Here is a 25269-nt window from a genome sequence, read left to right on the forward strand (position 1 = left end):
AACATTCGACATGTTTATGTGAGGTTCCCCCTCATTCTTCTATACTGCGTGGAGTACAGTCCAAGAGCGGTCAAATGGTCCTCATATGTTAACCCTCTCATTCCCGGAATAATTCTAGTTAATCTTCTCTGAACCGTCTCCAATGTCAGAACATCCTTCCTTAAATAAGGATCCCAAAACTGCGCACAGTATTCCAAGTGAGGTCTTACCAGTTCCTTATAGAGCCTCAACATCACATCCCTGCTCCTATAATCTATATTCATTCCTCTAGAAATGAATGCCAACATTGCATTCACCTTCTTCAACACCGACTCAACTTGGAGGTTAACCTCAAGGACATCCTGCACGAGCACTTCCAAGTCCCATTGCATTTTAGAATTTTGAATTCTCTCTCCATTTAAATAATAGTCTGCCCATTTATTTCTTCTAACAACGTGCATGACCATACACTTTTCAACATTGTATTTCATTTGCCACTTCTTTCACCATTCTCCTAATCTATCCAAGTCTCTCTGCAAACTCTCTGTTTCCTCAGCACTACCGTCCCCTCCACTTATCTTTCTATCATCAGCAAACTTAGCCACAAAGCCATCTATTCCATAATCCAAATCATTGATATACAACGTAAAAATAACGGCCTCAACACGGACCCCTGTGGAACACCACTGGTAAATGGCAGTCAACTAGAATGGGATCCCTTTATTCCCAATCTCTGTTTCCTGTCAATCAGCCAACGCTCTATCCACATATGTAACTTTCCAGTAATTGCATGTGCGCTTAGCTTGTTTAGCAGCCTCATGTGCGGCACCTTGTCAAAGGCCTTCTGAAAATCCAAATAAACAACATCTACTGCATCTCCCTTGTCTAGCCTACTTGTAATCTCCTCAAAAATTTCAATGGGTTTGTCAGGCAGGATTTTCTTTTAAGGAAACCATGCTGAGTTTGGCCTATATTGTCATATGCCTCCAGATACTCTGTAACCTCATCCTTGACAATTGACTCCAGCAACTTCCCAACCATTTCTCAAGCTAACAGGTCTATAATTTACTTTTTGCTTCTCTGCCCCTTTGTTAAATACCAGAGTGGCATTTACAATCTTCCACTCCTCCGGAACCATGCCAGAGTCTATTGACTTTTGAAAGATCATTGCTGATGCCTCCGCGATCTCCACAGCTACTTCCTTCAAAACACAAGTGTGCATTCCATCTGGTCCTGGAGATTTATCTACCCTTAGACTATTCAGCTTCCTGAGAACTTTCTCTGTCGTAATTGTGACTGCGCACACTTCTCTTCCCTGACACCCTTGAGTGTCCGGTATACTGCTGATATCTTCTCAGTGAGGACTGATGCAAATACTCGTTCGGTTCCTCAGCCATCTCCTTATCTCCCATTACAATTTCTCCCGCATCATTTTCTATCGGTCCTATATCCACTCTCACCTGTTTTTCTTACTCTTTATCTACTTGAAAAAGCTTTTAGTATCTTCTTTGATATTATTTGCGAGCTTCCTTTCATAGTTCATCTTTTCCCTCTTAATGGCCCTCTTAGTTTTCTTTTGTAAGCTTTTAAAAACTTCCCAATCCTCTGACTTCCCACTAATTTTTGCTTCCTTGAATGCCCTCTCCTTTGCTTTTACTTTAGCTTTCACTTCGCTTGTCAGCCACAGTCGCATCCTTTTTCCATTCGAAAATTTCTTCTTTTTTGGAATATATCTGTGTTGCACATTCCTCACTTCTCACATAAACTCCAGCCACTGCTGCTCTGCCGTCCTCCCGCTAGTGTCCCTTTCCAGTCAAATTTGGCCAGTTCCTCTCTCGTGCCACTGTAATTTCCTTTACTCCACTGCAATACCGACACATCGGATTTCGGCTTCTCTTTCTCAAATTTCACAGTGAACTCAATCATGTTACGATCACTGCCTCCAAAGGGTTCCTTCACCTCAATCTCTCTAATCACCTCTGGGTCATTACACAATATCCAATCCAGTACCTCTGATCCCCTAGTGGGCTCAACAACAAGCTGTTCTGAAAAGCCATCTCGTAGACATTCTACAAATTCTCTGTCTTGAGATCCAGTGTCGACCTGAATTACCCAATCCACTCGCATGTTAAAACCCCCCACAATTATAATAACACTGCCCTTCTGGCAAGCCTTTTTATTTCCTGTTGTAATTTGTAGTCCACCTCACTGCAGCTGTTAGGAGGCCTGTAGATAACCGCCATCAGGGTCCTTTTACTCCTGCTATTTCTTAGCTCAACCCAGAAAGATTCAGCACCTTTCATCCTATGTCACCTCTTTCTAATGATTTAATATGATTTCCATGCCACCCACTCAGCCTACCTGCCTATCCTTCCGATACACCGTGTATCCTTGGACGTTCAGCTCTCAGAGACATGCATCCTTTAGCCACGTCTCAGTGATGGCCACAAAATTATACCTGCCAATCTGTAGCTGTACGACAAGATCATCCACCTTATTCCTTATGCTGTGTTTATTTAAGAAAAACAACTTAGGTCCAGTATTTGGTACTTTTCGCATTCATTGCACTGCACCTCATCCCATTGGCTGCAAATTTGCCCCATCACCTGCCTGTCCTTCCTGGCATCCTTACTGCTCACTATCTTAGATTTATTTCTGTTTTCCCACTCCTCCACTCTATCATTCCGGTTTACCATTCCCCTGCCAAATTAGTTTAAACCCTCCCTAACAGCTCTATTAAACATTCCCGCTATGATATTGATCCCCTTCGGGTTCAGGTGTAACCGTCCTTTTTGAACAGGTAATACTTCCCCCTGAAGAGATCCCAATGATCCAAGAATCTGAAGCCCTGACCCCTGCACCAGTCTCTCAGCCTCGCATTCATCTGCCTGATCCTACTATTCTTGCCCTCGCTAGCACGTGGAATAGGTAGCAATCCTGAGATTACTACCCTGGAGGTCCTGCTTCTCAGCTTCCTTCCTAACTCCTGGAAATCTCTCTTCAGGACCTCCTCCCTTTTCCTCTCTATGTCATTGGTACCAACATGTACTAAGACAGCTGGCTGTTCGCCCTCTCCCTTCATAATATTCCGGACCCGATCCGAGACATCCTGTACCCTGGCACGTGGGAGGCAGCACACCATGCGGGTATCTCTACCAGGCTCACAGAATCTCTTGTCTGTTCCCCTGACTATGGAATCCCCTATGACTACCGCATTCCTCTTCTCCCTCCTTCCCTCCTGCACAACAGCGCCAGGCTCAGTGCCAGAGACCCGGTCACCGTGGCCGTCCCCTGTCAGGTCATCCCCCTCAACAGCATCCGAAACGATATACTTGTTGCTGAGGGGGGCAGACACAGGGGTGCTCTCCATTATCCGGGCATTTCCCTTCCCTCTCCTGACAGTTACCCAGTTTTCTGACCCCTGTAGCATAGGGATGACTACCTTCCTGTAGCTCCTGTCTATCACCTCTTCATTTTCTCTAATAAGCAGTAGGTCATCAACCTGCAGCTCCAGATCCCTAACACGGTCTCCGAGGAGCTGAATCTCGGTTCACCTGGTGCAGATGTGGCTATCAGGGAGGCTGGAGGTCTCCCAGGATTCCCACATCTGACACCCTGAACAAAGCACTAACCCTGCAGACATCCTACCTAATTCTACAGGAATGAAACAAAGAAAGATAGGTCTACTCACCCACTTACTTTGCCAAACACACGAACTTTTTAAACCGTTAGCTAATGTGCCCTGCTGCTCCCCCGTCCGTCGGCCGATTTGCCAAGGGGAAAAAAGAGTCGGTGCCTCGCTCTCGCCTCTTCCCGTTACCGCCTAAGCCCGTTGAGCCAAAGACCTGCTGCTGCCACCCACTCCGCTGCCCGCTCTATAGGGTGGTCATCTTTTTAAACTCTCCGCGCTGTCCTGCGCAGTCTCGCCGTTCTTGTACGCCAAGTTTTAAAACAAATCTGCCTTCCTTCAGAATTTAGCTCCCACGCCGCCCTTCTTTTCCCAATCCAAAAAAAACACTTTCAGTCCTGTATTCATCAGCCGATTCCACACTGTCCACATGAAATTCAGCAAGGCCTTTGATGTCGATGATAGACCACACTTGGAGCATTGTCTGCATTTCCGTTTCCCGAATATGGGGAGGATGTCATTACACTGGACAGGAGGCTTCAGGAGGATGTTACCAGGACTGGGGGCTTGGGTTAAAAGCAGAGAGTGGATAAGCTTGGGCTATTCAGCTGTAGTGTAGGATGTTCAGGTATGGCCCCTTATCGAGGTAAATAATTCATAAGGAGCTTAAATGAAGTTTCTTCTTCCAAGAAATGGGCGTACAGAACCAGAGGCGTCAGATTGAAAGTGAGACGGGAAATTTTTCTGAGTGGTCTATCGGGTGACATTCCAATAGAGAGGGAGGTTGGTAAATGGAATTTGCCCTCAAACACTGCAGAAAAAGGTAAAAAATAAAATATATTAAAATAAATTTGGGCAGGTACACAGATGGGAAATGGTTAGAGGGATGGGGGGGGCGGGGGCAAACACACACAAATGGGCCATGCTCAAGAAGACATCTTAGTCTTGCAGATTGATGAAGTGGGCCGTGGGTTCAACATCCATCAAACCCTCCCAGATCATCCTCCTGAGGAATCTCACCCCGGAGTCTGTCTGTGAAGTGTTGATGTGACGTCACGTCAGAGGGCAGCTCAGTGCCACAGAACAGACAGACTGGGTAAGGACGGCAGATTTCAAACCTAAATGGGAATTTATGCCTATTCCTGTGGACGTATGTCATACTCTGATAGTATGTCTGTGTGTGTGTGTGTGTGTGTGTGTGTGTGTGTGTGTGTGTGTGTGTGTGTGTGTGTGTGTGTGTGTGTGTGTGTGTGTGTGTGTGTTGATTGTGGTAAATATCCGTGTGGTGTGTATACACATTGAAGGAGAGTGTGATGCACGTTGAATAATTTGTATGTTACAGTGAGTCATCACATGTCTGGTGTGTGTTGACAATGTGTCACACTTGATTGAGTTGTTTAAATGAATAAATGACTGTCTCTGAAGAGATTGGTTTCCAGGTTACTGAGGGAAATAACAACGTACATTGCTGAGGCTCTGACTACAATCTGCCAGTCCTTCCTGTGTATGTGTGTGAGGGAGCTTTGCCCGGCCGGTTATGCTGTGTGTGCTTCTCCCGAGATGAAATCTTGACCCATGTCAATGCTTGTTGGTGTGTCCGAGCTCATTCTCACAATGCTTCAATGTAGTGGTCTGATCACCATAAGACATAGGAGCAGAATTAGGCCATTTGCCTATCGAGTCTGCTCCGCCATTCAATCATGGCTGATCCTTTTTTTCCCTCCTCAGCCCCACTCCCTGGTCTTCTCCCCGTAACCTTTGATGCTGTGTCCAATCTAGAACCTATCAAGCTCTGCCTTAAATACACAGAACAAGTTCCACAAATTCACCAGCTGCTGGCTCAAAATTTTCCGCATCTGTTTTAAATAGACGCCCCCCCCCCTCTATCGTGAGGCTGTGCCCTCTTGTGCTAAACTCCACCGCCATGGGAAACATCCTTTCCACATCTACCCTGTCTAGGACTTTCAACATTCGAAAGGTTTCAATGAGATCCCCCCTCATCTTTCTAAATTCCAGCGAGTACAGACACAGAACTATCAAACGTTCCTCGTATGATAACCCTTTCATTCCCGGAATCATCCTTATGAAATGAACCTTCTGCAATGCCAGCACATCTTTTCTTAGATGAGGAGCCCAAAATTGTTCACAATACTCAAGGTGAGGCTTCACCAGTGCCTTATAAAGCCTCAGCATCACATCCCTGCTCTTGAATTGAATGCTATCAAAACACCTTGAATTGAATGCTAACGTTGGATTTGCCTTCTTCACCACTGACTCTATCTGCAAGTTAACCCTTAGTGTATTCTGCAGAATGACTGCTAAGTCCATTTTCATCTCAGCTTTTTGGGTTTTCTCCCCATCTGAAAAAAAAATCTGCACATTATTTCTATGACCACAGTGCATGGCCATGCATTTTCCAACATTGTATATCACTTGCCACCTCCCTTCCCATTCTCCTCATCCAAGTCCTTGTCCAGCCTAACTGTTTCCTCAACACGACCGGCCCCTCCACCAATCTTCGTATCATCTGCAAACTTGGAAACGAAGCCATCTACTCTAGGACATGAGGGTATGACTTCAGGATTGAAGGACGGCCTTTTAGAACTGCTATGTGGAGAAATTACTTTAGTCAGTGTGTGGAAAATCTGTGGAATTTGTTGCCACAAGTGGCTGTTAAGGCCAAGTCATATTTAAGACAGAGATAGATAGGTTCTTGATTAGCTAGGGCATCAAAGGGTATAGGGTGAAAGCAAGGGAGTGGGGATGACTGGAAGAATTGGATCAGCCCATGACTGAATGGTGGAGCAGACTCGATGAGCTGAATGGCATATTTCTGCTCCTATATCTTATAGTTTATTCCATCAGCTAGATCTTGATATACAGCGTAACATGATGGTGTCCTAAGACTGACCCCTGTGGAACACGAGTCACTGGCAGCCAACCAGAAAAGGATACCTTTACTTTCATTCGCTGTTTCCTACCAATCAGCCAATGTTCTAACCATGCCTGTAACTTTTCTGTAATACCCTGGCCTCTTAAACTGGTTACCACCTTCATGTGTGGCACCTTGTCAAAGGCCCTCTGAGATTCCAAATATACAACATCCACTGCATCCCCTTTATCTATCCTGCTTGTAATCTCCTCAAAGAATCCCAACAGGTTTGTCAGGCAGCATATTCCCTTAACGAAGCCATGCTGCCTTGTCCTATCTTGTCCAGTGTCACCAAGTATTCCATAACCTCATACTTAACAACTGACTCCAATTTCTTCCCAACCACAGAGGTGAGGCTAACTGGTCTATAATTTCCTTTCTGCTGCCTTCCTCCTTACTTAAAGAGATAAGTGACATTTGCTGTTTTCCAGTCCTCTGGCACTATGCCAGGGTCCAATGATTTTTGAAAGATCATTTAAAATGCCTCCATAATTTCTACTGCGACCTCTTTCAGAACACTAGGGTGAAGTTCAACTGGTCCGGGTGACTTATGTACCTTTAGGTCTTTCAGCTTTTTGAGCACCTTCTCCCTTGTAACAGTAACTGCACTCACTTCTCTCCCCTCGCACTCTTCAACACCGGGCACAGTGCTAGTGTCTTCCACGGTGAAGACTGGTGCAAAATATGTGGTTTATCTGCCGTCTCTTTATACTGTGTTATTATATATCCGGCCTCATTTTCTAGCGGTCCTATATCCACTCTCATCTCTGTTTTATTTTTTTACAATACTTGAAAAACAATTTGATATTGTTTGCTAATTTGTTTTACAAAGACAGGTGTGTAAAAAGCGCCTGAACGATCATTGGAGACCAGAGTCACCCCATCCACAAACTGTACTAGTTGCTACCATCCGGGATACAGTACCGCAGCATAAAAGCCAGGATCAACAGGATGCAGGACAGCTTCTTCAACCAGGCCATCAGACTGATTAACTCATGTGGACACAACTGTATTTCTATGTTATATTGACCAGCCTGTTGTACATATTATTCATCATAAATTACTATAAACTGCACATCACACATTTAGATGGAGACCTAACGTAAAGATTTTTAATCTTCATGTATATGAAGGATGTAAGTAATAAAGTCAATTCAATTCAAATCAATTTCTTATTTACTTTTTCTCACCCAATCATCCTTTTAGTTCTTCTCTGTAGCTATTTAAAAGCTTCCTAATCATCCGTCTTCCTACTAGTTTTTGTTTAGTTGTATGCCCTCCCTTTTGCCTTTACAATAACTTGTCTTCCCTTGTCAGCCATGGTTTTACTATTTTGCCATTTTAGTATTTATTTATTTTTGGAATACATCTATCCTTCACCTTCGTCATTTTCCCAGAAACTGACACCATTTCTGCTCTGTTGTCATCCCTGCCAGCATCTCCTTCCAATTTGCTTTGGCCAACTCCTCTCTCACCACTGTAATTTCTTTCACTTCTCTGAAATACTATAATGTCAGACTTTACTTTCTCTTTATCAAATTTCAAGTTGAACTCAGTCACGTTGTGAGTACTGCTTCCTAAGGTTTCTTTTAACTACTCACTTCTGGTTCAATACATAACACCCAATCCAGTAGAGCTGTTCCCCGAGTCGGCTCAACGACAAACTGCTCTAGAAAGCCATCACATTGCATTCAACAAACTCACTCTCTTGAGATCCTTTACCAACCTGATTTTCCCAATTGACCTGCATGTTGAAATCACACATGATTGTCATAACATTGTCCTTTTCATCAGCCTTTTCTATTTCCAGTTTTAATCTGTGGGCCTCAACCTACTGACTGCTGGGAGGCCTGTATATGACTGCTGTCAGTGTCATTTTTACTTTTGCAGTTCCTTACCTCAACCTACAAGGATTCAACATCTTCCAATCCTATGTCATGTCTTTCTATTGATTTACCATCAGAGCCACACCACCCCATCGGCCTTCCTTCCTTCCTATACCTCAGATACACTGTGTAACCTTGGACATTCAGATCCACACTACAACCGTCCTTCAGCCACGATTCCGTGATGGCCACAACATCACACATGACAATCGGTAATAGTGCAACAAGATCATCCACCTTATTTCTCATACTCCATGCATTGAGATATAACACTTTGTGTACTGTATCTGCTACCCTTTTTAATTCTGCATCCCTAATGCACTGATACTCACCCTGCTGGCTGCCATTTTCTCCTCTCATCTGTCCGCCTTATCTGACAGTCTGACTGCACGCTATCTTTGCATTTTTACCATCAGTCCTATCCCTTCACTCCAATTCCCAACCCCACCCCCACCAAATTAGTTCAGACCCTCCTCAACAGCTCCATCTAACCTCTCTGTGAGAATATTGTTCTCCCTTTTGAGCAGGTCATTCCTCCTCCAGAAGAGATCCCAATGATCGAAAAATCTGAATACATGCCCCCTGCACCAGCTTCTCAGCCAAATTTAACCTGCCAAATTATCCTGTTTCTACCCTCATCAGCACGTGGCACAGGCAGCAATCCAGAAATTACAATCCCGGAGGTGCTGCTTCTGAGCTTGCTACCAAACTCTCCAAATTCTATTTTCAGGACCTCTTTGCTTTTACTTCCTATGTAATTGGCCCCAAAATGTGCCAGGATATCTGGCTGTTTTCCCTCCCTCTCTAAAATGCTGCGGACACGATCCGAGACATCCCTGACCCTGGCACCTGGGAGGCAACATAACATTCGGGTATCCCCTTCACATCCACAGATTCTCCTGTCTGTTCCCCTGCCGATTGAGACCCCTGTCACTACAGCTCCCCTCTTCTCCATCTAACATCAGTGAGAGTTGCGGGTTCAGGAGGGGGGTGGGGTGAAGACCTGTGTCAGTCAGAGTCTGCACTCACAGCGCAAGAAAGATTTGTGTATTTTTCTGACAATCCTGATCACCGCACTGCTACCCGCTTTTATTCCCTACAATATCATGAAATCTGTATTAATCTCCTATTTCCTGTGGTAGGATTCAAGCTCATGTCTTGGTGTGTTAGTGCAGTGTGCCTGGGATCAGGACACAGTGGTTCATCTGCCAGTCCCGTGTATTGGTTGTACTGTGACCCTGTGCTGGTGTGTTCAGGGGTCTGACATCTCCAGCTGACCATGTGACAGTGATGCCCCCCAGTTGGTGCCGTTGATGTGGAATAAACATCAGTTCCCTTTCAGCCCATTATTAAAGCCAATCCTTGCCTCAGATGTAACTTAGTTGTGTCTCATAAACAAGGAGAAATGAATCTTTGTAAGTTTTACCTCGGTTAATAGCATCAAGTGTTTCTCTCAGCACTGTGTTCAACAAATAGATGTGATCAAATTTTTCAACTGGTAGGGCCTCATCTGTCACTGATAATTCCTGGACATCGTCACTGATTCTGTAAATATTAAACTGCTGGTGATAAGCTGGAATTTTGAAGTATTTTACAAATCCATACAGGGTTTCAGTAAAGAGCATGTCCTACCTCCTGTTTCGATGAGCTTCCTCCTGAAGTAAATAAAAGCACAAATCTGATTAGACTTGGACTTACTGTCCACGTCCTGAATTTAATCCAAATCATTCCAAGATGTTGAAACTTCCCACTCCCACAGTCAGTCACACACACGGACAATACAGAACCACGGAGAGAATTAAAGAGGAAAGTTTCTGAAAATTAGACCATTACTGAGAGGATGGAACTGACAGGAGAGACAGGACAGGCTGTGCATTATCATCTGGATAAGACGTCAGAATGATAAAATGGAACAATTTAAGATCAGTGATGGATTTGCTTGCGCGAAGGTGGAAAAAGTACCTCATTATGGCGAACACGAGAGGACACAGGTGCTTGGAAGTAGTACGGAGGAGATGTCGGGTAAGTGTTTTGGAATGGGTGGAATGAGCTGCCGGCAACGAAGGTGGAGGCGGATGCGATAGGGTCTTTCAGAAGACTCCTACACAGGTACATGGAGCTTGGAAAAATAGAGAGCTATGGCTAACTGGAGGTAATTTCTAAAGTGAGTAGATGTTCGGCACAGCATTGTGGGCCAAAGAGACTGTATTGTGCTGTAGGTTTTCTTTGTTTCTATGTTTCTATTTATGGGGAGACCTTCAGTCAAAGATAAAATGCCAGCTGGTTTTTAATAAATCCCACAAGAAATTTAGTGAAGAGGATGTGGAACTCGCTGCCACAGGAGTGGTTGAAATGGAACAGCAGAGACTGACTGTAATGGGGAGGCTGGATAAACACGTGAGGGACCAGGGAGTTCGGGCACTGTTGCTGGGTGCTGTGAGTAGGTGGCAGGAGGATTGTGGCTGAGGGGAAATTGATAGAAGATGGACCGAATGGCCTGCTCTTGACGGAGAATGGGACACAATCCCATGTAAAACTTATCCGAAAAAGTAGAGACAGTGAAAGATTCCGTAATCTGATGGAAACTGGATATGGAGGATAAGTCTGATGTGTGGGTCACATTCTTTGTTCTCATTGATTGACAGAGAGACCCTCACACCAAACACACTCACAGCCTGTGACTGGAACTGGGTGTTAATGGGAGTTTTAGAGGATATTTAATGTGATAATTACGGACACAATCAGCAGCTCTGTGTTATGATCAGAGTAAATCATTTCAGAAAAGATTGCATTCTGACCTGGGATGTACAGAAGTTGTGGAAGTCCAGTTTTGGGGAAACAACAACCCTGAATAGTTGCATCGATTGTTTGCTGAGAAACAGTTTACTGCCATTTGTAAATGCTGTGTGTAGGAGCAACACGTCTGTTTTCTGTCTGCATTGTATTCTGTGTTAGGTGTTTATTACGATAACCAGTAACGTGAGTGGGGACGTGGTAAAAGTGATGGGAATAAGTTACATATTCGTACTTTGTTCTGGGCTGTTTTGATCCTGGGACTGGCAAATGCCATATCTTTTGTTGACCGATTAATTGCAGTTTAATTTACGATTAATTATGCTGAAATTTCATCGCTTAAATATTGTATGTTGCTGATAAAGGATCAAATATCTGTCTCCGATATTTATAATGTCATTAATGGAGTGATTGGAGGTTCGTCATGCAAGGAGAACACTCTGTGTGAGGTCTCCAGCAGCGGCAATTGATTTGGTAGAATTGGCCGCTGTGTTGTGTTTATTTCAAATATACCGCTGTTCATTTAGTTCAATTTGACAGAAATAAATTGAAATGTAATCCCTCACCTTGAGAAATATCACACCGTCTTTTTGATTCATCTGTTCCTTTAACTTAGTGATTTCCTCCTGAATAATCCTTATATTCTCTTGAATTTTAAGAAGATTTTTCTCCATTGGTTTGAGAATCCTCTTCTCTTCTTCCCTGAGATCCCAGAGTAAGCTCTGCTCTTTCTCAGTGATAATCTGGCGCAGTTCAGCAAACTGGGATGTGATGTGAGTCTGAACGCTGTGTGACTGTTCCTGTCGAATGAAACGTAAGATTATTTTACTGCATTGCTGTGTTCTATTTCCTTATGACATAAAAGTGACCATTCGGTCCATTGGGGTCCATACTACTTCTGAGACATTCCCGTCAACCCCATTCCCTCACATTATCCTGAAACTTATTCTCCCTCAGTGACCCATTAACTCCCAGCTGATTCACATCACTCTCCCCCACCTTCACAGGGTTAATTGTAATTAACCATTCATCCAGCATGTCCCTGGGATGTGTCTGAAACTGTCATGAGCACAGGGAGAACATGCAAACTCCACACAGACAGCAGCAGAGGTCAGGATCGAACCCAGGTCACTGGAGCTGCGATACTATGTTATTCTGCATTAAATGGAGCAAAACTCGACAGTAATATCAGAAATTCCGCTCAGGAAGCCTCACCTGAACTCCGGAAATCTTCTCTTTCTGTTGCTGCTCCTTTTCCTGGAAGTCTGATTTCTTTTTTGTGAGAGAGTCTAAGGAAGATTTTACCTGATCCTGAAAGTCAGAGAGTGAAGGAAATAGAAACAAAGATGCATCAAAAGAAACAGGTGATCAAACCCGATTATCACACAAAATGCCGGAGGAACTCAGTGAGTCAGGCAGCATGTATTCAGGGGAAATAAACAGTCTGTGTTTCCGGATAAGATCCTTCATTCGGACTGGGAAGGAATGGGACAGATTGCAGAATAAAAATGTTGGGGATGAGAACCAGCTGACAGGTGACGGGTGAGACAACGTGAGGGGGGACGTGGGGGAGGGTGTTGAAGTAAGAAGCTGAGAGGAGACAGCTGGAACAGGTAAATGGCTGGAGAAGAAGGAATCTAATACGAGAGGACAATCGACCATGGAAGAAACGGGAGGAACTGGGCTGTTTGCGGCCCGAATGGTGACGAGGGAGCAGGTTAGGAGTCAAGTGTAGCACTTGTCCGGTTTGCAGGTGTCAGTGCCAGGAGAGAGATCAGTGGGGAGGAGCGAGTGGATCAGGGCGATACAGGACGTGGACCGCGATCCGAATAGAGAGCGGAGAGCTGCTGGGTGCGGAGGTGGGCTGTGGGGCGGAGAGATGCTAGAATCCCGTTGGAGTTGGCGGAAGTTGCAGAGAGTTATGGGTTAGTTATTGAGGCTCGTGTGATGATATTTAGGACACTGGAAATATTTTAAGTATTAAACTAACGTTAGTTTTTACCTTGTAGATTTTAACAGCTTCTTTAACCGGCTTGAAGCTGTGTTCTCTGTGTTCCTCCGCCACTGCACAGATCACACAGATCAGTGTCTTGTCCGTTTCACAAAACAGCTTCAGTTCTTCCTCATGTTCCTCGCAGTGACGTTTACTTTCCTTCCCTTTCGGGTTCAGGTTTAGATTTCGAACTTTTTGTGTCAGATTTGCTAAGGCCCGATTCACCCTGAGGGTGCGGTCAGCAAACACCGCTCTACATTCCGGGCAGGAGTTTCTCTCCTCTCTTTCCCAACACCGTGTGATGCAAGAGCGACAGAAATTGTGTCCGCAATCCAGTATAACCGGATCGGTGAAGAAATCCAGGCAGACGGGACAAATTACCTCCTCGCTCAAACTCTCGTTCTCTCCTTTCGAAGCCATGTTAACTCCCAGCACTTCCTGATTCAGAATGATTTCACTTTCGGGGAGCAGCTGATCCCCTGCAGCACCGCGATTGTCCACTACGCGAGCTGCAGACTCGGGGAATCAAACAACACACACACAATGCTGGTGGAACACAGCAGGCCAGGCAGCATCTGTAGGGAGAAGCACTGTCGACGGTTCGGGCCGAGACCCTTCATCAGGAGAGCTGGTGTGGTATACTGCGTCCAGTGCTCCCGGTGTGGCCTTTTATATATTGGTCAGACCCGACGCAGACTGTGAGATCGTTTCGGTGAACACCTACGCTCGGTCCGCCGGAGAAAGCAGGATCTCCCAGTGGCCACACATTTTAATTCCTCGTCCCATTCCCATTCTGATATGTCTATACATGGACTCCTCTACTATCAAGATGAAGCCACATTCAGGTTGGAGGAACAACATCTGGGTAGCCTCCAACCTGATGGCATAAGCATTGACTTCTCTCACTTCCGTTAATGCCCCTCCTCCCCTACTTACCCCATCCCTGACATATTTAGTTGTTTGTTTTTTTTTAATCTCTCTCTGACCATAACTCTGCCTGTTCTCCATCTCTCTCTGGTGCTCCCCCTCCCCCTTTCTATCTGCCTAGGCCTCCCGTCCCATGATCCTTTCCCTTCTCCAGCTCTGTATCCCTTTTGCCAATCACCTTTCCAGCTCTTAGCTTCACCCCAGCCCCTCCGGTCTTCTCCTATCATTTCGCGTTTTCCCCTCCCCCTCCTACTTTCAAATCTCATAGTATCTTTCCTTGCAGTTAGTCCTGATGAAGGGGCTCGGCCCGAAACATCGACAGTGCTTCTCCCTATAGATGCTGCCTGGCCTGCTGTGTTCCACCAGCAGTTTGTGTGTGTTGCTTGAATTTCAAGCATCTGCAGATTTCCTCGTGTTTGTTCAGGGAATCAACATGGTTTTGCTGAATGTGTTCAGTGGAAATTCTGGCCCTTTCTATGTGTAGTGTGGGATCAAAAGCACATTAAAAAGACAACAGATAACAAAACGCGGCCATGGTCTGTCTAAGCCCGGCTACGAGCGGAGGAGGGTTGGCCATATGGCTAGCAACCCCATCTCGTAAAAACCTAGTGCGACAAAAACGTCAGCAGGCATGCTGCAAGGATCAGACTGGGAGGGGCCCTCTCGTCTCCACTGCAGTAATCTCGGGGCAGCGCGCTGTGGGAGTGATCTCCGGGCATGCTGCAAGGATCAGACTGCGAGGGGCCCTCTCGTCTCCACTGCAGTAATCTCGGGGCAGCGCGCTGTGGGATTGATCTCCGGGCATGCAGCAAGGATCAGACTGCGAGGGGCCCTCTCGTCTCCACTGCAGTAATCTCGGGGCAGCGCGCTGTGGGATTGATCTCCGGGCATGCAGCAAGGATCAGACTGCGAGGGGCCCTCTCGTCTCCACTGCAGTAATCTCGGGGCAGCGCGCTGTGGGAGTGATCTCCGGGCATGCAGCAAGGATCAGACTGGGAGGGGCCCTCTCGTCTCCACTGCAGTAATCTCGGGGCAGCGCGCTGTGGGAGTGATCTCCGGGCATGCAGCAAGGATCAGACTGGGAGGGGCCCTCTCGTCTCCACTGCAGTAATCTCGGGGCAGCGCGCTGTGGGAGTGATCTCCTGGCATGCAGCAAGGATCAGACTGGGAGGGGCCCTCTCGCCGGCAGACAGGTGAGGTCTTGCTGCCTGTTGGTGAGATCTGGTGAGGAGGCATTCTGCCAGACGGTCTGGACTGTCTGCTCAGGGAACCACTCCACTGTGTCCATCCAGTTCTTCTCCTGCAGTAACTGCAGGACATTCCGTGCTGACCACTGTCTGGTGTTCTTGTGGTCAAAGCTGCTGGTCTGAAAGAACTGTCACCAATTTCATTAACACAAGGTTCACATGGAGAAGCTTCCTGATTGAGACAGACACAGTCTCACAGGGTATTTACAGGGTAGGGGCAGGAATGATGTTTCTCCTGGCTGGGCAGTGGATCCAGGGATCACAGACTCAAAATCCGAGGTCACCTCAGCAGGACTGAGATGAGGAGAAATTTCCCCAACACAGTGCGTGAATATTTGGAACTTTCTCCACAAGTTTTCTAAATTAAACGGACATATTTAGGGGCTCGGCGATGTTGGGAACATAGCAGGAAAGTAGCGCTGAGGTCAAAGATCAGTCATGTTCTGAGTGAGGGACAGAACAGCGCAACGGGCCGAACAGCCACGCCTGCTCCTGTTTCTTATTTTCTAAATCACGAGTTGACATTTGAGCCTTGTTCTCCCTTGGCCTTCAGCCTGTCGGATTGCACAGCGGAGCGGTGAGAGCCCCAGAGATCCATCAGCAGCCGTTGCGGTTATTTCATGTTCTTGTTATTTATCCTGTTTCTCCATATTTGCATTTGCACAGCTTGTTACCTTCAGCAATCTGGCTGATCTTTCACTGCCTGCTTACTATTCTATACTTTTTCTAAGTATGTCCGCAGGAAAATGCTTCTCGGGGTTGTATGTGGTGACTTATCTGGACTCTGATAATAAAATTTATTTTGAAATTTGAGTTTCGGGAAACTTGCTTCAATTCTGAGAACAAACTGTGACTGACATCTCCAGCTCCCAGCAGCAGCCCGGACTCACACACTCGCAGCCAATCAGCGATCACCGCTAGGAGAGGGATGCTCTCATTGGCTGAGGGTGTTAGTGGGCGGTACACTGAGCGCCCGGCCGGGCCGGGGTTTGGAACCGGGACCGAGTGAGGCCGGAGACTGGGAGCTGCGCCTCGGGTTTCGGCTGCACCACCGGCGGGTCGTGAATCCTTTCGAAGGCAGAACTGAAGAGACCGGCGGAAATTCCGTGAGATGTTTCAGCTACACGGAGGGCGCCCGGCCTTTCCCCGCCGAGGATCGGGGCCTGTTGTCTGGAGTTGTCTCCCAGACCCGTCCCTTCCTGCTGGGAGACGGGAGCTGCCCCGCAGCGGCTGCCGATGGATCTCCGGAGCTCTCACCGCTCCCCTGTGCAATCCGAACGGCTGAAAACCAAGGGAGAACAAGGCGCAATGGTAAACTCGTGCTTTAGAAAATAAGTAACAAGAGCGTGCATGGCCACTCGGCCCGTTGCGCCTATTCCACCCTTTCCTCAGAATAGTCCTTCCTTTTTAAATCTTTTTATTGATTTTAAACAAACATAAATGAAACATGAATACAAAGAGCTTGAGAGTACATAATTAATAGGTTAAAGTATAAATACAAACAGATGATATTAACCTCCCAAACTCATAGTGTTTACAAAAAATGGAAAAAATAAGAAACCCTCCCCCCCCAAAAAATAAAAAAATCATAATCGACATGGGCCATTGCATTATATCAATTATACACAGTAGCATCAATAACTCCGCACCTCCATCCGAATAATTAAGGACAATAAAAGTAAGGTTTAGGGAAAGTCAGTTTAGCTCATATGAAAATGTTGAATAAATGGTCACCAAGTTTCTTCATATTTACCTGAAGGGTCAAAGACAACACTTGTAATTTTTTCTAAACTCGAGAAAACCACTGAAATATAGTTGGAGGACTAATTTCTTTCCAATTCAATAGGATAGATCTTCTCGCCATTAATGTAACAAATGCAATCTTCCGCCGGGCTGGGGGGTGGGGGGGATAAACGACTATTATCCACCATTGGTAAACCGAAAATTGCAGTAATAGGATGCGGTTGCAATTTGATATTCAGAACTGTTGAAATAATACCAAAAATATCTTTCCAATAATTTTGCAAACAGGGGCAAGACCAGAACATGTGGGTCAATGAAGCGACTTCAGAATGACATCTGTCACAGGTTGGATTAACATAAGAATAAAATCAAGCGAGTTTATCCTTGGACATGTGAGACCTATGAACAACCTTAAATTGTAGTAGGCATGTTTAGCACAAATAGAAGAAGGATTGACTAATTGTAAAATTTTCTCCCACTGCTCTGTGGGTATAAGACAGTGAAGTTCTTTTTCCCATTCCTTCTTAATTATTTCTGATACTCCTGTCTGGATTTTCATGATCATATGGTAAATGATAGCTACTTAACCCTTCTGGCAAGGATTCAGAGATAGAATTTTTTTCTGTAATGTCCATTGGACATAATTTCAGAAAATACTAACATTCAAGAAATTTCTAACTTGCAAGTATTTAAAAAAATGAGTTTTAGGCTGGATAGCTGTTCAAAGGACATAAAACTGTTATCTAAAAATAGATCACGAAAACATGTTATACCTTTTGTTTTCCATAACACAAAGGCCTGGTCCATAAAAGAGGGCTGGAAAAAGAAGTTAGATATAATAGGGCTTGATTATTCAAGCCAAAGAATTTACGAAATTGAAACCATATTCTTAATGTATGTTTAACTATAGGATTAGTTATTTGTTTATCCGGTTTAGATAAAGCAAAAGGAAGCGAAGATCCTAAAATAGAAAACAGTGATAGATAGATAGATAGATAGATAGATAGATACTTTATTCATCCCCATGGGGAAATTCAACATTTTTTCCAATGTCTCATACACTTATTGTAGCAAAACTAATTACTAATGAGAAGTCTTGTACAGATTTACACTCCAAATTTACCCATTGTGGGCAAGGTACTATGACCAATTCTTGTGTCCAAAATATATAAATATTGAATATTAACTGCCCAATAGTAAAATCTCAGGTTTGGCAAAGCAAAACCACCTTCCTTCTTAGGCTTCTGTAAATATCTTTTACTTAATCTCGGATTTTTACTCTGCCACACATATGAGGATATTTTGGAGTCAATAATATCAAAAAAAGATTTAGGAATAAAAATTTGTAATGCTTGGAATAAATAAAAAAATTTGGGTAATACTATCATCTTGATAGTATTAATTCGACCAACCAATGACAGAGATAATGGGGACCACCTGGTAACAAGTTGCTTGATTTGTTCAATTAAAGGTAAAAAATTAACTTTAAATAAACCCTTACGTTTCTTGGTAATTTTAATACCCAAATAAGTAAAATGATCTGTGACAACTTTAAATGGTAAGTGTTTAAAAATTGGAACTTGCATATTTAATGGAAATCATTCACTCTTATTAAAATTCAGTTTGTAGCCAGAAAAGCTACTAACCTGAGCAAACAAGGATGAAATAGCAGGAATAGATCTCTCAGGGTAAGATATGTTTAGTAACAAATCATCAGCATATAATGATAACTTATAAGTCCCTTACCCATGGGTAATACCAAAAATATTAGGTGATTCACGAATGGCAACGGCTAAAGGTTCCAAAGCAATGTCAAATAATAGAGGACTTAAAGGGCAGCCTTGCCTTGTACCACAGGACAACTGAAAAAAGGAGATATTTGATTATTGGTAAGAACGGAAGCCAAAGGATTATAATACATTAATTTAATCCATGATATAAATTTCAAGCTAAAATTGAAATTCTGCAACGTATTAAATAAATATGGCCATTCAACTCTATCGAACGCTTTTTCAGCATCTAAGGAAATGACATTCTGATATTTTAGATGAAGATGTATAAATTATATTAATGAATTTTCAAATGTTAAAAGATGAATAACAGTTTTTAATAAATCCGGTCTGATCTTCAGAGATAATTTGAGGGTAACATTTTCTAATCTAGTGGCCAAAATTTTGGTAAAAATCTTAGAATCCGTATTCAGCAAGGATATTGGCCGATAGGATGCACATTCAGTGGGGTCTTTATCTTTTTTAAGAATTGGAGAAATGGAGGCATCATAAAAAGATTGTGGTTATTTACCTACTTTTAACGCATCTTTAAAAATTTTAAAAAGCCAAAGAGGGATTTAAAAAATTTAAAAAATTCAGCAGTATAACCATCCGGACCTGGGGCTTTACCTGAATTCATTGAAAAAGGGAGTGGGTTCCCCTTTCCAGACCCTGCCTGGGGACTTCACAGCACTCCTCAGGGTTATATATGGAACCTCTCGGACAGGGACAGGGAGTGGGTTTCCCATTCCAGACCCTGCCTGGGGACTTGTGCAACTCCTCGGGGTTATATATGGAACCTCTCGGAAAGGGACAGGGAGTGGGTTCCCCTTTCCAGACCCTGCCCGGGGACTTGTGCCACTCCTCAGGGTTATATATGGAACCTCTCGGACAGGGACAGGGAGTGGGTTCCCCTTTCCAGACCCTGCCCGGGGACTTGTACCAGTCCTCAGGGTTATATATGGAACCTCTCAGACAGGGACAGGGAGTGGGTTCCCGTTTCCCAGGCAGACGCCCGAAGGTGACCGGGAGCCACCAGAGGGGCTGATGTAATACAAGCCATGGCACGGTGGGTCGCTGATGTAAGGGAACCCATTTGAATGACAGCCCGACTGCATGAGGATTTTGGTGAATTTACCCAATAACTACAGAAAAAAGGAGAATCTCTTGCGTACTTTATAGCTCGTTTTAAGGATACGTGAGAGTCCAACGCTGGCAAACCCCTGGACAGATCAGTATGTCCAGCTCGCAGTGCAGACTTTTCTAAACTGTCTCAGACCCAAGCCTGCCCACTCCTTTAAGTTAACTAATCTCAATTCGCTGTGTCAGACCTGGCCCCAGGGTGACATAAATTCTGATGAATAGGGAGCGCAATTGACTTTTTAAAGGGACTGGGGAAAAGCGAGAGTGTGCACAGAGAACCGGTAGTGAGGAGATGGAGTTCGGGTCCCGACGAAGAACCCAGAACAGGTGGCAGGATCGTGCGGACGGTGCAGATGAAGAGGACACTTGGCTAAGAACAGAAACGGGGTTTGTAGAAAGAGGGGACATTGGGCCAGAGATTGTCGCACTGCAATCACAGACAAGAATAATGGGCAGGAAGAGAGCTTGGATCACAGCAATACTCGACAGAGTAGCACATTTACTCTCCACAATCCCTTTGGTCCCGGATAGGGCAGGCCAGAGGGGACGGATTACAGTGATATTCGACAGAGTACCACATTTACTCTGCACAATCCCCTTGGTCCCGGACAGGGAAGGCCAGAGGGGACGGATCACAGCGTACTAGACAGAGTACCGCATTTACTCTCCACAATCCCTTTGGTCCCGGATAGGGCAGGCCAGAGGGACAGATCACAGTGATACTCGACAGAGTACCACATTTGCTCTCCACAATCCCTTTGGTCCCGGATAGGGCAGGCCAGAGGGGACGGATCACAGTGATACTCGACAGAGTACCACATTTTCTCTCCACAATCCCTTTGGTCCGGGATAGGGCAGGCCAGAGGGGACGGATCACAGTGATACTCGACAGAGTACCACATTTTCTCTCCACAATCCCTTTGGTCCGGGATAGAGCAGGCCAGAGGGGACGGATCACAGTGATACTCGACAGTGTACCACATTTACTCTCCACAATCCCTTTGGTCCCGGATAGGTCAGGCCAGAGGGGACGGTGATACAGGCGGCTGTGATCAGGCTCATCACACAGGCAGGCTCTTTTTCTCACTGCAGTAATCAGGTAGAAGGTACAAGAGCCTCAGGACTCGCACCACCAGGTTCTGGAACAGTTACTACCCCTCAACCTTCAGGCTATGGAACAATACAGGGTAACTGCACTCACCTGCTGTCCATAGAGATGCTCCCACAACAAATCATCATACTGGGACTGTCTCAAAATGAGTGAAATAAGAGGTGGTTGGACTGAGACAGATCACATTCCTGTCTCAGAATTAGAGAAATGCAATCTCACAGGATATTTACAGTGTAAGGGCTGAAATGATGTTTCCCATAAGGTGTGGAACCAGCGCTCACAGACTCAAAATCCAAGGACAACTCAGCAGGACTGAGATGAGGAGAAATTTCCTCACCCAGAGTGCAGTGTTTCATTTCAATTATCTCCACAAGGTTTCTAAATTGAATGGACATATCCTGGGGCACAGCGGTGATGAAAAGTTGCAGGAAAGTGGTGCTGAGGTCAAAAGTCAAGCATGTTCTGAGTGAAGGGCAGAAGAGGTGCAAGGGGCCGAATGGCCACGCCTTCTCTATTTCTGATTTTCTGAAACACGAGTTTACCTTTGCGCCTCACTGTTTCTTTTCCTGTCAGATTGAACAGGGAGCGCTGAGTGCACCGGACATCTATCGGCAGCCGCTGTGGTTATTTCATGTTCTCGTTGTTTATTTGCATTGGCGAAGTTTGTTGTCTTCTGCACTCTGATTGATCTTTCAGTGATCCAGATATAGTTACCTTTCTGTAGCTTTTCTCTGTATGTTTGTAGGAGTTGTATGTGGCGACTTGTATGTACTCTGATAATAAAATTTACTTTGAACTTTGAGCCTCGGGGAACTTGCTTTGATTCTGAGAACAAACTGTGACTGACATCTCCAGCTCCCAGTAGCAGCCCGTCCTCCGACACTCTCACAGCCAATCAGAGAATACCACTGGGAGAATCTTGCCTCCATTGGCTGAGGAGTGTCAGTGGGCGGGACGCTGAGCGGACCGAAGTTTGGAATCGGGAACGAGTGGACCCGGTGAGAGACCCGAGACTGGGAGCAGCTCCCCAGATAAAGGCTGCAACAGCGGCCGGAGTTTTGAATCCTTCCGATGGCGGAGGTGAAGAGACGGGCGGAGATTCCGTGAGATGTTTCAGCCTCACAGAGGGTGCCCGGTCTTCCCCGGCGTGGATCGGGGCCTATTGTCCGGAGTTTCCTCCCAGACCTGTCTCCTGCTGCTGGGATACGGGTGCTGGTCCGCAGCGGCTGCCGATGGGACTCCGGTGCTGTGAGCGCTCCCCTGTGCAAAAGGACAGGCTGAAGGTCAAGGGAGAACCAGCCGCAAAGGTAAACTCGGACTTTAGAAAAAGGAAACTGGAGCAGGCCATTCAGCCCTTTGTGTCTGTTCTGCCTTTCACTCAGAACATGCCTGATCTTTGACCTCAGCGCCACTTTCGCGCAACGTTCCCAGCATCGCAGAGCCACAAAATTTGTCCTTCGAATTTAGAAATCTTGTGGAGAAAATTCCAAAGATTCGCTGCCCTCTGGGTGAGGAAATTTCTCCTCATCTCAGTCCTGCTGAGGTGAACTCGGATTCTGTGACCACCATTCCTCACCACAGCCAAAGGAAACGTCATTCCTGCCTCTACCCTGTCAATACCCTATGAGACTGTGTCTGTCTCAGTCAGACGGCCTTTTATTTCTCTAATTTTGAGACAGGCCCGGTCAGTATAATCTCTCCGAGGACACTACCTCACCTCCTAAATCAATCTGGGAAATCTCTTCATTCCCTTCATTCCACAGGCTGACTCCGGGAGGGAGACCAGACCTGTGCACAGTGTTCCATGGACGCTCTCACCAGGACCCCATATACCTTCAGAGGAGATCTTTATTCTTGTATTCAAACCTTCCTTCCCATTCAATGCTCTTCATTTAATATCGAACTCAAACAGTGAACAGACACAACACAACCGCAGCCATGTGGTGAAATTTGTCAGCCATACATTGCAATATCTAGGAATAAAAACCACAAATTACTGTAAGTATTTATAAAATTATACTTAAAATGTATTGCAAAAAGAGAAGGCAAATCCTGAGGAAGTATTTATCGGCTGAAGTGTGGTGAAATTTGTTCCTTTGTGTCTGCAGTACATTGCAATATTTAGTCATAAACACTACAGACTACAGTTAGTATGTGTAAAATTATATTTAGAATGTAGTGCAAAACGAGAGGAAAAATACTGAGGGGGTGTTCCTGGGTACTTTGTCCATTCAGAAATCTGACAGTGGGGAAGAAGCAGTTCCTGAACCGGTGAGTCTGTCTCCAGGCCCCTGTACATCCTCCTTGATGGTAGCATCAATGAGACGAAGGCATGTCCTGGGTGATGGGGGTCCTTAATGATGGAAGCCACCTTTTTGTGGCATCATCTTTTGACTGTGTCCTGGATGCTGTGGAGTCCAGTGCCCATGAAGGAGCTGGCTGAGTTTACAACTTTCTGCAGCATTTTCCGATCCTGTGCAGTGGCCTCTCCACACCAGGCAGTGAGGCAACCAGTTAGAATGCTCTCCACAGTACATCTGTAGAAATTTGCAAGTGTCTTTAGTGACAGACCGATTCCCCTCAATCTCCGAATGAAATATAGCTGATGTTGTGCCTTCATTGTAACTGCATCAATATGTTGGGCCCAGGATAGTTCCTCAGAGATGTTGAGAGGGAGGAAATGGAAACTGCTCACCCTTCTCACTTCTGATCCCACGATGAGGACTGGTGTGTGTTCCCTCGACATCCCCTTCCTGAATCCACAATCAATTCCTTTGTCTTCATGATGTTGAGTGCAAGGTTGTTGCTGCGACACCACTCAACTTGCTGATCTATCTCACTCCTGTACTCCTTCTCGTCACCATCTGAAATTCCACCAACAATAGCTGTGTCATCAGCAAGTTTATAGATGAGCCTAGCCACACAGACGTGGGTGTAGACAGAGTAGAGCAGTGGGCTGAGCACACATCGTTGAGGTGTGCCAGTGTTGATTGTCAGCAAGGAGGAGATGTTATTTCTGATCCACACAGACTGGGGTCTCCTGGTGAGGATCCAGTTGCAGAAGGAGGTACAGAGGTCCAGGTTTTGGAGCTTGTTGATTACAATTGAGGGTCTGATTGTGTTGAACGCTGAGCTGTAATCAGCAGCCTGACTTGTGTTTTGCTATTGACCTGGTGATCAAAGGCCAAGTGTGAGCCAGTGAGAATTGTTGACAGATTGTAGCGATTGGCAAATTGCAGTGGGTCCCTGCACACAGACAGGAGTTGATTGACCATGACCAACCCCTCAAAGCATTTCATCACAGTAGTGAGCGACACTGGGTGATAGTCGTTGAGGCAGGTCACCCTGGTATTTTTGGGCACTGGTATGATTGTCGACGTTTTTGTGTGTGTGTGTGTGTGTGTGTGTGTGTGTGTGTGTGTGTGTGTGTGTGTGTGTGTGTGTGTGTGTGTGTGTGTGTGTGTGTGTGTGTGTGTGTGTGTGAGTGTGTGTCTACGTGTGTTCGCACGCTTGAGCAGAGAGACAGAGTATTTGAGGCTTTCCAGTTGAATTCAGGTATATTTCCAGTAATTGGTGTGCCTCGAAAGATGGGTCACAGTGTTGGGCCGACCATTCAGATCAGAACAAAATAATTTACCCGGCAGGCTGAGCTCACAACCCGCTCTTGTGTTTCAGAGAGTTATTTACAAATTGAAATGTACAATTTAAAATGTGCAAAGTAAATGTATTATCAAAGTATAGGCATGTCACCATGTATAATCCTGGGATTTGATTATATTGTAAATTCAGTAAACTCAAGAACAATTATACGATGAATGAAAGATCGCCCCCAACAGGACAAACAAAACAACCATGTGCAAAAGACAACAAAATTCAAATACAAAAGAAAACTAATAAATAACCCAGAAAGAAACATCAAGAACATGAGATGAGGAGCTGTTGATTGTGTCCATTGGTTGTGGGAATAGGAAAGTTTAAGTATCTGGTCTCAATTTAGAAAATTTTTTGGTTTAGCGAATTTTTCATTATCATTTCCCAATCTCCTTAATTTTTTTTATCCCTTCCATGACTGACAAAATCTTTAAGGATTGGGATGAACTGGGTATTAAGTGTTTTTG

General features: G+C 45.2%; 1 protein-coding gene across 1 annotated transcript in view; it reads right to left on the minus strand.

The window, feature by feature from the left end:
* LOC140724026 (zinc-binding protein A33-like) overlaps positions 1 to 25269 on the minus strand; it is a 65407-nt gene that overhangs the window by 18529 nt on the left and 21609 nt on the right. The window contains exons 2-5 of the mRNA XM_073038512.1: positions 12434 to 12529; positions 11785 to 12018; positions 10058 to 10080; positions 9852 to 9970 (exon numbers count right to left, since the gene is read on the minus strand). Of these exons, the coding sequence (XP_072894613.1) occupies positions 9852 to 9970; positions 10058 to 10080; positions 11785 to 12018; positions 12434 to 12529 (472 nt within the window). The remainder of the gene's footprint in view (positions 1 to 9851; positions 9971 to 10057; positions 10081 to 11784; positions 12019 to 12433; positions 12530 to 25269) is intronic.

The sequence above is a fragment of the Hemitrygon akajei genome, unplaced genomic scaffold (assembly GCF_048418815.1).
Source record: "Hemitrygon akajei unplaced genomic scaffold, sHemAka1.3 Scf000153, whole genome shotgun sequence".
Lineage (NCBI taxonomy): Eukaryota > Metazoa > Chordata > Chondrichthyes > Myliobatiformes > Dasyatidae > Hemitrygon > Hemitrygon akajei.